This window comes from Camponotus vicinus, unplaced genomic scaffold, assembly GCF_025532165.1.
Source record: "Camponotus vicinus isolate PSW18456_S1 unplaced genomic scaffold, iyCamVici1.0 SCAF_12, whole genome shotgun sequence".
Classification (NCBI taxonomy): domain Eukaryota; kingdom Metazoa; phylum Arthropoda; class Insecta; order Hymenoptera; family Formicidae; genus Camponotus; species Camponotus vicinus.
The window spans coordinates 5,048,593-5,063,904 of record NW_028141948.1 but is presented as its reverse complement, the minus strand read 5'-3'; the positions used below and the strand labels follow the sequence as shown (position 1 = coordinate 5,063,904).

The window sequence follows — 15,312 nt, the reverse complement described above, 5'->3', positions numbered from 1 at the left end:
TATATATATATATATATATATATATATATATTCAATTAAACGAATTTATTACTATTTGTATTTATGTTATTTAGACCTTAGTAATTAGCTCGTATTATTGGCCCTAGAATTTTTAATTTTTATTTTTTTATTAAATATATATATATATATATATATATATTTAATAAAAAAATAAAAATTAAAAATTCTATTAAATATATATATATATATATATATATATATACATATATATATATATATACATATATATATATACAAGGTGAGCCATTTTAATTAACGCACGCAATTATTTCGGAAACAAAGCATTTTAGAGAAAAATGTTTCAGACAAAAGTTTTATGGTTTCGAGGGGGCCATAAGATGGTATCATTGGTTTGACACTGAAGAGTCATTTGAAGGTCACGTGAAGGTCACTTTAATTTTTTTAAATGGAACACCCTATATATTTTTGCACACTCTTGTAGCTTATCTCGAGAGCTTTCCAAAACACTATAATTAAGTACCTTTTCGTTAAGTACTTTTTGAGTTATGAGGCTTGAAATAATTTCTTAATTTTACATAAACCGTAAAATATCTTGTAAAATATTCATTTTTCGATTATCTTACCTTAATACTTTTACGTACAAAATAATGAGAGGAATCAATTGGTCTAAAGAAAACACATAGTTGTTTTGAAGAAAAAATATGTAATTTGCAATTAACAATTCCATATTTTTTCTTAAAAACAACTATGTGTTTTCTTTACACCAATTGATTCCTCTCATTATTTTGTACGTAAAAGTATTAAGGTAAGATAATCGAAAAATGAATATTTTACAAGATATTTTACGGTTTATGTAAAATTAAGAAATTATTTCAAGCCTCATAACTCAAAAAGTACTTAACGAAAAGGTACTTAATTATAGTGTTTTGGAAAGCTCTCGAGATAAGCTACAAGAGTGTGCAAAAATATATAGGGTGTTCCATTTAAAAAAATTAAAGTGACCTTCACGTGACCTTCAAATGACTCTTCAGTGTCAAACCAATGATACCATCTTATGGCCCCCTCGAAACCATAAAACTTTTGTCTGAAATTTTTCTCTAAAATGCTTTATTTCCGAAATAATTGCGTGCGTTAATTAAAATGGCTCACCCTGTATATATTTAATAAAAAAATAAAAATTAAAAATTCTAGGGCCAATAATACGAGCTAATTACTAAGGTCTAAATAACATAAATACAAATAGTAATAAATTCGTTTAATTGAATAATAACAAAAACGTTTCGACTTTACTTAGTCTTCTTCAGTAAGATATATAATAAAATCAGCGAAGTGGAATGATCCGTATTCATTGACAAATGTTTTTCGTATGTCGCAAAGAAAGAAAAAAATCATAAGTATAAATTTAATCAAAATGTAAAATGAGAAAAAACAATCGTTAGAGCGCTATAAATAAATAAAAAGAAGCCCATAAAGACACATGTAATAGAACATGTTTCGACAGCACAAAAAATGAGTAACCCGGAGTGACATTTGGCCTCCTATTCAAACACAACTTCTTCGTTGGGAAGCGAGAAGCTCCTGATTTGAAACCGGCCATAACAGCTGTGTCCGAGTCTATCACTTTCATGCTGTAATTGTATTATTAAAATTTAAAAATTGTTATTGAATATTAATTGAGATTGAAGAAGAAAAAGAGAAAATGAATTAAATTAATAAATATTAATGAATTAATAAACACTAAAATAATAAATATTATTCATGATAAATGAAAAACTGATGAAAACGGTAAAAAAAAGTTAAAACTGCTTACATAATTTGTCATAAACATGTCTCTATAAGGTTCAAGATATTCCTAGAGGCTTCCTATCATTTCGGAGTCAAGAACATGACTGTTAGTAAATGTCATGATAATAGTTAAATATCAATAATATGTAGGTGACACGATAAAAACAAAGTAACAATTATCCGTTGGACAACTCGTTTAAAATATCATAATATGCGCTATCGAGTAATTCGGTGTCTGTATTATAATTAATTCCATGTTTTTGTTCTTTAATATGTATCATTTCAGAGATAAGTCTCTTCCTGTAATTAGACTCTATGTCCAATATTTTAACATTTTCCCAATCCATGGTATGTTGTGTATTGAGAATATGTTCTGAGACCACCGAATGCCTCGAAGATTCTAATATAATATTCTTTGCGTGCTCCCTAAGTCTAGTGCCTAATTGTCTTTTTGTTTGGCCCACATATGAGGCTTCGTAGTTTTTGCAATTAATTTTATAAATGACATTGGACTTAGATGAATGATTATTCTTGTCTTTTTGGACTTTAATAATTCTATCAAGTCTGTTGAGACAACGATACCCCACTATAAAATCCGACCTTTTAATGTTGGGTGCAACCAGATCTGAAATGTTATTAATGTAAGGAATGACAAAATAATTGTTATTGTTCTCTTTTTATCCGTGGTATTAATTGTCTGAGTTAATTTTTTGTTGTAAATCGTTTTTATTCTGCGATTAATTTCATTAAAAATTAAATGTATAGGATAACCGTTGCTCAACAGAATATATATGCATATCTTTATATTTTTCCTGTGGAATACGGGGTGAGAAAGCAGCATTGCTCTATCAACAAGGTTATAGATCGTTCCAATTTTATGGCAATTAGGATGGTTAGAAAAGAAAGATAACAATCTCCCTGAAAAAGTTTTTTTATGGAACCAGTCAATGTAAATAGTGTTGTTGAAAATCTTAATATTTAAATCTAGAAAACTAATGCTACGTTCCACCTCATACTCCACTGTAAATTGTAATCTTTCGTGATAACCGTTAAATTTGTTCAATATGTTGGTGACTTCACTAACAGGTGCAACCAAAATAATGTCATCAACATAGCGGTGGTAAATTGGAATACTAACATCCAAAGTGTTGAGTATCGATTCCTCCAAATCTTGCATAACTATATTTGCTATAATAGGAGATAGTGGCGAGCCCATAGGTGTCCCATGAGATTGTTTATAAATATTGTCATTAAAAGTAAAATATGTGGAAGACAAAATGAACGTAACCATCGAAATAAACTCACTTTTTGGAATTGTGTGTATTTCAATAAAATTCCACCTGTTATTAATACTGTCAATTGCAAGATTTGCAGGAATATTAGTAAATAGCGATACACCACATCTAACGATATCAATACATTCGACGCTTCTATTGTTTTACCAGAAAGTGTGCCATATAATTCAAAACTATTATTTACATTACTTTTGGCTTGAGGAATACTATTGAGGAATACTAATTGATAGAGTTTTGTGTAGATAAGTGGCAATGGAATATAATGCGGTGTTAACAGAGGAAACAATAATTCTGAAAGGAATATTTTCTTTATGGATTTTCGGAAGGCCATACGCTTTAGGGAGGAGAGAATCACTGGATCTTAAAAAGTAGTAATCTTTTTTAGAGATGTAATCCTTTTTTAACCACCTCTTAAGAGTGTTATTTAATTCTCTTTCTATCTTTAAGGATGGATTTTTTTTGATAATGGAGTATGTATTGCTATCTTTTAGTAGATTCTCCACCTTGTTAATGTAGTACTCCTTGGTCATTGCAACGGTGACATTGCCTTTGTGAAAAGGATATTTGGATTGTCATGACAAAACTTAGTTGTGAATTTATGCAATTTTAAAAGTTTTCCTTGTGTCCAGTCCATTTTCTTTCTATTGTGTAGAAAACGGGAAAATTGTGGAACTATAATGTTGCGCACTGTCATTAAATTCTTGATATTCGATCGTTTCGAGTTACCTTCTAAGTCTTTAATAAATTCGTGAATGGCCAACTTTTTATTTTTATTAATAGGAAGGCTAAGGGGGGATTTGCTCCCCAGTTGTAATAAATTAGATACGTTAGTTGGTATCTCAGTGTCTGTTAGATTGATGAACCATTTGTTATTAGTGCAGTTTAACGGATTAGATGGATTTGTCTGAATATGATTGGGAAATATGAAATTATTAGTGTTAGTGCTATTTGAATCTGTGAAATGTTTGTTATTCGTGGATATTAAGAATTGTGGCGTGTTATTGTCCTTAATGGGATGACAAAGCCTAATCGGCTCGATATTGTTCATGTAGTCATCTTCCTTTTTTTGAAGTAACCATAAAAATTTGTTTTTATATATATACCCTGTATATATATATATATATATATATATATATATATATATATGGTGTAAAGAAAATACATAGTTATTTTTAAGAAAAAATATGTAATTGTTTATTGCAAATTACATATTTTTTCTTCGAAACAACTATGTTTTTTCTTTACACCAATTGATTCCTCTCATTATTTTGTACATAAAAGTATTAAGGTAAAGTAATCGAAAAAAGAATATTTTACAAGATATTTTACGGTTTATGTAAAATTAAGAAATGATTTCAAGCCTCATAACTCGGAAAGTACTTAATGAAAACTAACTTAATTATAGTGTTTTGGAAAGCGTTCGAGATGAGCTACAAGAATATGTAATAAAAAATAGGGAGTTCCATTTAAAAAATCCAAAGTGACCTTGCCCTGACCTTGACAACGCCACCCAAGGTCAAATGGTACCCTCTTATGTCCCCCTTCAAGCCATATAACATATCTGAAACATTTTTCGATTTAATGCAGTGTTTCAGAGATATTCGCGTGTATTGATTAAAATGGTCTACCTTGTATATATATATGTGTGTATATATATATATATACAGGGTGATTCTGAACAAACGTTTATCTTTAAAATATCAAATTCTTGAATGAATTCTAAGACGATTTTTCCTCTTGCAAAATTTTGCTCGGAGCTTAGTTTTTAAACTATAAAGGAAAATAGTTAACTACTCACGGAACAAGTACAAGAGGTAGGCAGAGACGGCGCGATATAGACGATTACGTGGAGCGCTCGCCGCGATCAACTGATTGCTATACGCGATGACTGTAACAATCAGTGTGTGTGTGTGTGTGTGTGTGTGTGTGTGTGCGCGTGCGTGCGTGTGTGTGTGCGTGCGTGCGTGCGCGCGTACACATTCTCACACACACACTGATTGTTACAGTCATCGCGTATAGCAATCAGCTGATCGCGTTCCGTAAGTAGTTAACTATTTTCCTTTATAGTTTAAAAACTAAGCTCCGGGAAAAATTTAGCAAGAGGAAAAATCGTTTTAGAATTCATTCAAGAATTTGATATTTTAAAGACAAATGTTTGTTCAGAATCACCCTGTATACACAGGATGGGCCATTTTAATCCGTCCACGGGAATATCTCCTCAGGTAGGGGTGATAGCGGAAAATGCCTCAGACAAAAGTTGTATGGCTTGAATTACGTTTTACTATTTTTATTATAATATTAATAATAAAATATTTGCATTTTTAAAGTATTATCTCATTTTATTAAAAGTATTATTTCAAGAAATTCATATCATGTCAATACATAAGTCTCTATCTCCTTCTTTATATATTATTCCTACCGGTGTTTCTTAATCCCCAAAAACTTACCTTTTTAAAAAAAGGTAAAAAAAGGGCGCCAAGTTCATGCACTAATTATATCCAACTGTCATATTGTCTACAAAAGTAGTGATATAAAAAAATTGCGCCAACAAAGAATAAAAATTTGTACAAGATAAATAGAAGTACAAGGAAGAAAACTTGTACAAGTTAAATAGAAATATTTTAATTGAAAACATTGTTATACAAAATAGTTGTTTTAATTTTCAAAAATAATAATATTAAAAATTATATATAATATAATAATAATAATAATAATAATATATATATATATATATATATATTATTATTATTATTATATTATATATATTTATATTTGGCTTGTAAAATAGATATATTTATTTACCTTGCGCTCCAATTATCATACCTTACTGGCTCTTGCGAATTTTTAATTAATAATTTAATTATTTATTATTTAACTTGCACTTTATTACTTATCACTACTCAAAATGATCACGCAGCACAAAAATAAAAATACTTTCTTTATACAATTCAAACCCGCTCTATCGATTAAGGCTAGTAAGAATTCAATCCGTTCAACCGTTATTGAAATCCGATAATCTGAGTTACTCTCAACTGTCCGACTCGCGTATAGATACACGGAGTGCCGCGCTAATGCTTTGCATGAACTTGGCGCGAGACACTACCGTGTCTCTTGATAATCAATTGTTGTTAAATATAATTTCAATTTTGCTGCTTTTTAATATATATTTTTGTTAACCTGTTCTCTATATTTTTTACTGTCACCTACATATATATGGATGATGTCTTTCTTTTTAAATTTTTCAGGAAGAAGAAGATCGATTTGAAAGTGGTCAAAAGAATTTGTAGAAACATTTTGCATATCGTCAAAAGAATTTGCAGAAACATTTTGCATATCGTCAAATTGTACAAAGTATTAGAAAATGTCAATGACTTAGTGCCAATGGCCCAGAGAATTCTCGATGCAATCGATCATATGTATGTCGCATTTTCCGAGAGTAGGTAGTACTACATAGCAACCGATGCAATCTGCAATCGATTATCGTACGGATAACAAATACGTGTGGCTGAAACGTCCTCCTTCGGACACAAATATCGTTCATTTTAATGTGGGAATGCGCGAACGTCAACCTTTTGATGTAACAATTCTGCTGCGTCTTTAAATCGTTAGAATAAAATTTGCATTTACTATTATAAATATTTCGAGACAAAGGAATGTAGATATCCTTGTAACGGAAGCCAAAGCATTCGAGCAATGAATCGCTTAAAATATTGATAATTTCGTTGTTTCTAATAATTCTTTTTATTGTCGACGTAGAAATTTTCGCCGTAGTGCAATTTTGCACCTGACCCAAAATCAAATGAGCGATTGGATATACATAAGATCGAACAATTTAATTTGCGGAGTATTGTGTTCTATCATGATACAACATATGGTGTTCCTTTCACTCAAGTGGCTTTCAGTCGAGAAACGAAAGGGAAAAGAGCAAAAGATGATAAAGAGGAAGAGGACACTAAAGAATGTGATCACTAAGGAACAGTTGTTTATATCTTGCTATATATATATATATATATATATATATATATATATACAGGGTGTCATGAAAGTGATCATAATTTTAAAAAATTAAGGATTGGCTCAAAGTTAGAAGAAAAGTCTTATACAGTTATGCAATATTGGCAATAATTAACGAGAAATAAATTAAAGAAAATCGGCCAATGCGCGTGGCTAGAAGTGCGTGGCGGTGAAGGCGGTCTCATTGGTCTAGTTTCCACCGAAGTCTTCAATCCGATTCTGCTTCGGTGCGCATCGGATTTAACATACTGGGTCTGTTCTTTTTAGCTGCACTGCTACACTAGTGCAATTAGTTAGAGTAAAAGAAAGTATGTTTGTCTCTTTCTAACTTATTGCACTAGTGCAGCAGTGCAGCTAAAAAGAACAGACCCACTGTTTCCATCGAAAGTAGAATAGAAGTGAGGAAGATTAAATTTCAGTGCAGCCAACTTAACTTTTGTTGAATGTAATACAGTATGTGATCTAACCTCTAAATATATGGTTGGCACTATTTATTATCAAGTTTCCACGGACTAAATTTGGTATCAGTTCGCTGCCACTCCGATAAAGCTTGTAGAGCGAAGCGGGAGTGAAATGAGTACGGTTAGTCGCGTTTCCATCGACTTAAATTTGATTCTACACCGCACTAGATGCGAATTAACGCTTCGGTGGAAACTAGACCACTGTAACATAATGGCGACGCGCGGAGAAGCAGTGATTGGAGAGGGGAAGAGCCTTCGCCGCGCGCCTACACACTCATCGCTCCTCCCTTCCCCAATCACGGTTTCGCCGCGTGCCGCCATTATGTTACAGTGAGACCGCCTTCACCGCCACGCACTTCTAGTCACGCGCATTGGCCGATTTTCTTTAATTTATTTCTCGTTAATTATTGCGAATATTGCATAACTGTACAAGACTTTTTTTCTAACTTTGAGCCAATCTACCTTAATTTTTTAAAATTATGATTACTTTCATGACACCCTGTATATACAGGGTGTCTCAGGTATCTTCCGTCCAAAAAAAATTATAAGTAGAGCTCGCTAAACTGAATTAAAGTCCTGCACCATTTTGCACAAAACGTAAAATTTCGAGGTATTAATTAAAGAAGATCGGCCAATAAATAAGCGATCCACGTGGCTAGGCAGTCGGCCATTCCAGCGAGGACGGCCCACCGCCTGCCCGAAACATGCGATTGCTCGCGACGGTGAATATCAGGAGGCAGCGAAAAACGAAGTAAAAATGATTCTTATAAACTTGTAAACACCGTATCTAAAAATCTAAAAGTTTTTTTTCGAATTCTTAACATTCTTTTGAATAGTTTTAGAGTTGTATGTAAACATTTAAAATAATTTTGATGATTAAATACAAAAAAATCGAATCCGAAAATATGGTGCGTTAAAGTTCACGCATCGCACCAAATCATGTAAAATCAATTATTCTTCGGAGTTGTAGTTTATTTTACAATAGTTCTTCAGTTTTGTGCTAAATATACCAATAATTTTAGCGAATTAAAAGCAAAAAATCGACTTTTGGAAACTCAAACTATAGTCCGTATAAAAAAAGTAATGGACCGGGATCGTATTTTTGCGACGTTTCCACGCGGTTTTGTAAGAAATTTTAATTACTTTCTAATCAAATAATTATTTTTTAAATGAAAACCATTCTTAACATATAAAAACCAACATTTAAAAAAAAAATTTTTTTACAGACTAGTCGATCTGATAAGAATTCTGCGCAGTATTTCTTGAATTTTACAAATTTTATAACTTTTTCCCTGTAAAATAATTATAATATTTTAAATAAATATTGATTTTTAAATGTTGAAAATGGTTTTTATTTGAAAAATAATTATTTGACTAGGAAGTGATTAAAATTTCTTACAAATCGCATAGAAATATCGCAAAAATACGATCCGATCTCACTCTTCTCATACGAATTATAGTTCGAGTTATCAAAAATCGATTTTTTGCTTTTAATTTGCTAGAACTATTGGTATGTTTGATACAGAACTGCAGAACTATTGTAAAATAAACTACAACTCCGAAGAATAATTAATTTTACATGATTTGGTGCGATGCGTGAACTTTAATGCACCATACTTTCGGATTTGATTTTTTTGTATTTAATCATCAAAATTATTTTAAATGTTTACATAGAACTCTAAAACTATTCAAAAGAATGTTAAGAATTCGAAAAAAAACTTTTAGATTTTTAGATACGGTGTTTACAAGTTTATAAGAATCATTTTTACTTCGTTTTTCGCTGCCCTGATATTCACCGTCGCGAGCAATCGCATGTTTCGGGCAGGCGGTGGGCCGTCCTCGCTGGAATGGCCGACTGCCTAGCCACGTGGATTGCTCATTTATTGGCCGATCTTCTTTAATTAATATCTCGAAATTTTACGTTTTGTGCAAAATGGTGCAGGACTTTAATTCAGTTTAGCGAGCTCTACTTATAATTTTTTTTGGACGGAAGATACCTAGGACACCCTGTATACACACACACACACACACACACACACACACACACACACACACACACACACACACACACACACACGCACACACGCACACACACACACACACTTTTATCATGCAATCCACCTGCCATGTATGACTGTTTCCGCCGCATAGAGTTTCAATATAATGCACAATCTTTTGTACTCACCAAAACGATGATCGCTCTTTTCCAAAACAATCTCACCCAAGTAGCAATCACATTGTTTCAGAAAGGACACACCGATCTCGTCTACAGTCCTCAAATTCGTTAAGTAAATGCTACAAAAAATATACTCACTTATGAAAATGGTCGATTGTCGTTAATTGTAAATAATTCGTTAGCAATACGCAAAATTTACCATTTTCTCCACTTGGCGTTTATTCTGATGGAACTATAAGGCAGAATCGATTTTAGATTACCATCATTACCTAGAATCAAGATAGGATCCTTGTGAGATTCATTTATCAAAGTTCCAAGTTCTGTGTAAATGATGGTTGCCTGGATGTTATGTTTTAAATCAATATGAATTAAGAACAATCTGTAATCATAATTTATAATTAATCATTGAGCAATGTATTTTGCTATTAAAATAATGTATTTTTTAGTATAAATTATTATTATCCAAGACAAATATATTTTCACCTATGATATAATCTATCATCTGTAGTAATTAATTTCAAGCATCCACCGCCATTATAGGAAAATTGATCACAGAACTCGAAAGTATTGATATCAGGGGCAGGTAATTTTTCTTCAAAATTGACGACATTATCGCACACTCGTATAATATTCTTCTTATTTTCATAGATACGTTCTATACGTGTACGCAGCTTTTTAGTATCATTATTTTTGTCACCTTGGCCATTATTAACTCCATCGTCATCTTTAACATCTTCAATAAGGGTAGTTTGTGTAGATCGCGTAAATTGTAAATGCGGTGCGGAAACTGCTAGTTGCGGTTGTTGCATTCGCAAATTATAGAATGTTTTTTTTCCGTGCACGCTCTCGCCGTTTATCTTGTACGGTTCAAAATACTCCTAAACATAAACACAAACGTTCTTAAAATTATAAATTATTTCGAATTAAATTTAAAAACTTTTCTTAATTAAATGTCTCAAGTATTTTTAATTGAATATTTTTGAATATTTTCAAATATATATTAAAGACTAAATTTTTTGTGTTTTGTTACATAAATTTACTTCGCCATTATAGTAATAGCAGACACCAGCACCACGACAAAAGGAAGTCTTAAATGTTTCATCTTCATAAATAGGTACATGTACATATAGATATGGAAACAGCTGAGCCCAAAATAAATCCTCTAACACCTGGAAAGTACTTGGACCAAAGTATTCATGCGTCCAACCAGGTGCAAAAATCGCTACAGAAAGATCCTGTTTCCGAATTAAATCTAACGCCTTGAACATAAAAATTTATTTCCGCTATTTCAGCTTAATCTTTCTTAAGATAATAAGACAATAAAATAATAATAATATAATGCTATAGTAGCAGTAATAATAATAATAATAATAGTAATTACATATGCTGAATTAAATCCTCCTCCACCTGGACATCCTCTGCCCCAAACATCTAATCCTACATAAATATCTTTACCATCACGACCTAATTCCTTTGCAAATATGCGACTATTGCTAAGTCGTGATTCCGTCCAATTATAATTTAAAAATATACCGTCGCAATGTAAGAAAAATTCTCTGAGGCAAAAAAATCATAATTAAAATTTTTGCTAGAATTAAGAAATAGAATATATGATATTAAATTCAATATTAAATTTATAAAAATGAATGTATCATATTAAATATTAAATAAAAATTAATAAAATTAATAAAAATAAAAGTGTTAATAAATAAAAGTTCATAAATGAAAGTTCATAAAATTAATAAATTAATAAATAAAATATTAAATTACTTATTATTATCATTCAGTTCATTCTGCCAATTCAATTCTCCCTTATTGGTAATACTATCATACCAGATAATCTCTGAATTTTCAATTTCTTTATGAATATTTTCTGTTAAATATTTAACAAAATATATTAAATTATCAATATCTTCCTGCTTAATTTTATTTTCAATGTTCAGAAGCCAGCCTTCAAATTGGTAACACTTTGCAACCAATATTAAAGCATTTGCAAATTTTTTTGCATTCTCCTGTGATATGAGAATCATATTCCAAGTATCATTATTTCCTTCTGTAATTACAGTACCCAATACTTTTACACCATGATGGTGTGCTGCATTGATCCACCCACAGGGTGGAATAGTTATAAAGTGATGACTAAAATAAACAAATGTATCGACAACACTCCAGTGATAAAATATATAAGAATCATGGGAGGTAGAGCCCCATAAGAATCTGAAAAGAAATATAAAACAAAGAGATGTAAAGTAACATAGACTTGATTAGAAAATTTATAAAAATTTATCTCTCTTACACACACCACACACATATACATATATATGTATGTATAAAATTTTAAGATACTCTTTGTGTAATTTGTATAATTACCTGTCTTCCAAGTAACCACCTTTCATGTCATGACAGACAAGTGTCCTTGGCTGTTCATCTCTGTCTATTTTTTCCAACGAAATTTTCTGTGCACTGATTTCTGAACCTTGATATACATAATCAACTGACTCTGTGATACATGCTATTGGTAACTCTGTTAATCCATTTTCCAAGGCATTGTATAATTCTGTCAATGTTTCAAAAGGCAATAATTCTCTTACTTCTTCACTGCTTGCCATCTTTGTGGTTTCTAAATTCCATTATTGTAAGATTCTTACTAATACATTGCTGCAGTAATATTTCCTGTACAGATATCAGCGGAAGGTATGATAATTCATTAAAAAAAAAAATTGTTGGTTTTGATAGTAATATTATTCATTGTGGTGAAATTAAAGTGACAATTACCTAATCTTCTGATACTATTATCTACTGACAATTATCATGTACAATGAATGACAAAGAACAAAATAGAAATTTGTTAAACATTTTAGTTGATATAAAAATTATTATATTTTAACAAATTTCTATAAAAGTACTTTTTTATAAAACTATACTTGCAATGCAAAGAATTTTCTTGTTCACATAAATATGTAACACATGTTTGAACAATATTTATAATTATATTGTGCAAAGAACTTAAAATCTTTTTTTATGCAATCAAAATAAATTTACTTACTAATAAAATTTAATACTTTAATAATACTTTTAATAAGAAATGTCAAAAAAATACCTTCAATTTTAATAAAATTTTAATAAAATTCCTTAGATATAAATAATTGAGAAGAGGAAAAAATCAAATATATAATTATAGAAATGACTTCTAAAAATAATTATTATACTTTTATATATATTTTTTAAAATAAAACATGATCAAAAATGTAATCTAATACATACATGTATAGGATATACAGATAAATTTGCTTTTAGTTCTTTGAATTTTATTGGTTAACATTGATTCTGTTTTGAATTAGTTTGCTTGCCTACTTCTTTGGTTTATTGACCAACGTTGATCCTACTTAATTAAGATCTTAAACATTTCGGCCATCAACTAGTAAATAGAGTACTTCAATGGTCTAATTTCCACCGAAGTCTTCAATCCGATTCTGCTTCGGTGCGCATCGGATTTAACATACTGGGTGCGTTCCGAATTACGCATGAAGCGCGTAGACTGCATAGAAAATCGTTCCGATTTAACCAATGCGCGCATTGGTAGCGCTTTAGTAGCGCTGAGAATTCTCTAGATTGTACTAACCGTACTAAATTCTTAGGCTGAAATCATGAATGATGACTACATTATAAAACAATTATAAAAGATTTACTTATTTATTGGTAGAAAAACATATTTCAATTATCTACGCTTATCCACGATCCATGATATATTATGCGATTATGCGGAATTAATAATAAATTAGTCATGGATTAAAAGTTACAAAAGAGATTTTGCTCGTTTTGCTTACACTTAAAGTCAGTACACATGAGAAAATTTTAGTATTTACCATAAGCAAATCGACCAATCACAGGACGGCGTCCATTTTATATAGCTTCCGGCTAACTTCACAATATAAAAAAATTTAATTAAAATTAAACGAATGACTCACAAACCTTTTTAATTATACTTCAAAACTCTTCATACGAAATACAAACGATTCATAAGGAGAATTTTTAATATTTAGTTATGTTGGCTAACTACATACTGTAAAAATGATTAATTTTTTATAATTATTCTAATTACTCACAAACGTTCTTAATCACACTTCAAACATCTTCATACGAAATACAAACGATTCCATAAGGAGATTTTTGGTTGGCTGAAAAATTTCCGGCTAACTTAATACGAATACTAACGTGACTTATTCTGCACATGCGCAGATACCATCGATATAGATATATATCATATACTTAACCTAGCTTGCGTATGTATATACATATAAACATGCGTTATCGCAGAGCGCATGCGCAGAATAGAATACCTTTATATACCTATCTGTGATTTGTACATAAAATCGAAGCCGTCTTATATATGAGGAGTTAGCAGTCTAGTATATATATAGAAGTCTGTGTGCGTAATAGGACTGCGGAATAGAGAGTGCGTCATTGAAGCAACCAATCAGCGCTATTCCGCATTTTTCTATCCCGCATGTTTTTCCGTGCCCTGTGCACACGGTGCGTGAAAGACATGAAAATGACGCGTTCCGGGAAAGAATACATAATTAAAAAAATAAGTATTTCACCGAAACAGTAATATTTACTAATTTTATTCAAGTATACTATTTAAAATATTGAAATAAATATTATTGCGACAGTATTGAATAAATTTAATTTAAAATTATATTATTACAAAAATTGTTTTTGAATCCTATGACGCATTTTTGGTCATTTTTCCGTATCATGTGCACAGGGCACACAAAATTATGCGTAATGCGTCATTGTTTCTATAACATAGTTGATGCTTATTGCACACTTATTGTAACATTGTTGATGCTTATTGCACACTTTAATTGATTTTATTAGTTTTCAAGCAAAAGTTTACAAGTATAATTATCATGGATAATAAATTAATGATGGTGACTGAAGTTATTAAACACCTAATAAAGATATACTTGAAAACTCTAATGATGCAGTATAAAAAGGAGAAAGTGAGATTAACTTTAATCAAGTTATATTCAATTTATGTTGCCTTATCAGAAAAACATTCGCACAAAAGAAGTGTATGGGTCAGGCCCATTTATTCAGCAGAGCAGCGGTTTCGCCAAGGTGATAGCAACAATTTAATTACTATGCTGAGGGAAACTGATCATTCGTTCTATTTTAATTATTTAAGAATGGATGTTAACACCTTCGAGCATCTTCTTTCAATAGTAGGCCCTGGAATTGAAAAAGAAAGAAATATTAGAGAACCGATTCCTTCTTATACAAGGCTGCAAATTTGCTTAAGATATTTAGCCAGTGGAGACAGCATGAGATTAATAGGATATGCTTTTCGAGTTTCTTCAAACACTGTTTCGCAAATAATTCATGAAACTTGTAATGAAATCTGGCTGAAATTAAAGGATTTAGTTATGCCACTACCAAGCAAGGATGCGTGGACAAAGATTGCAGAAGATTTTGAAGCAATGTGGAATTTTCCTCACTGCATTGGAGCAATAGATGGGAAACACATTGTAATAGAGGTATAATAATAATTTATTCAGACATTTTTTGTATTTAAGGGGATCCTAAGCGCCTGTCA

At 31.0% G+C, this 15,312-nt stretch overlaps 1 protein-coding gene across 5 annotated transcripts in view; it reads right to left on the bottom strand.

The window, feature by feature from the left end:
- Nucleotides 1–13,199, bottom strand: part of Engase (cytosolic endo-beta-N-acetylglucosaminidase) — a 63,821-nt gene extending 50,622 nt beyond the window's left edge. The window contains exons 1-8 of one of the 5 annotated variants that reach the window (XM_083085645.1): nucleotides 13,068–13,199; nucleotides 12,084–12,386; nucleotides 11,484–11,930; nucleotides 11,095–11,269; nucleotides 10,754–10,972; nucleotides 10,197–10,591; nucleotides 9,913–10,092; nucleotides 9,723–9,832 (exon numbers count right to left, since the gene is read on the bottom strand). In XM_083085645.1, coding sequence (XP_082941771.1) covers nucleotides 9,723–9,832; nucleotides 9,913–10,092; nucleotides 10,197–10,591; nucleotides 10,754–10,972; nucleotides 11,095–11,269; nucleotides 11,484–11,930; nucleotides 12,084–12,322 — 1,765 coding nt within the window. In that variant the 5' untranslated portion in view covers nucleotides 12,323–12,386; nucleotides 13,068–13,199. Of the gene's footprint in view, nucleotides 1–9,722; nucleotides 9,833–9,912; nucleotides 10,093–10,196; nucleotides 10,592–10,753; nucleotides 10,973–11,094; nucleotides 11,270–11,483; nucleotides 11,931–12,083; nucleotides 12,387–12,977 lie in introns of all 5 variants that reach the window. The other 4 variants (XM_083085646.1, XM_083085647.1, XM_083085644.1 and 1 more) reach the window with 4 other exon arrangements.
- Nucleotides 13,200–15,312: the final 2,113 nt, after the last annotated feature.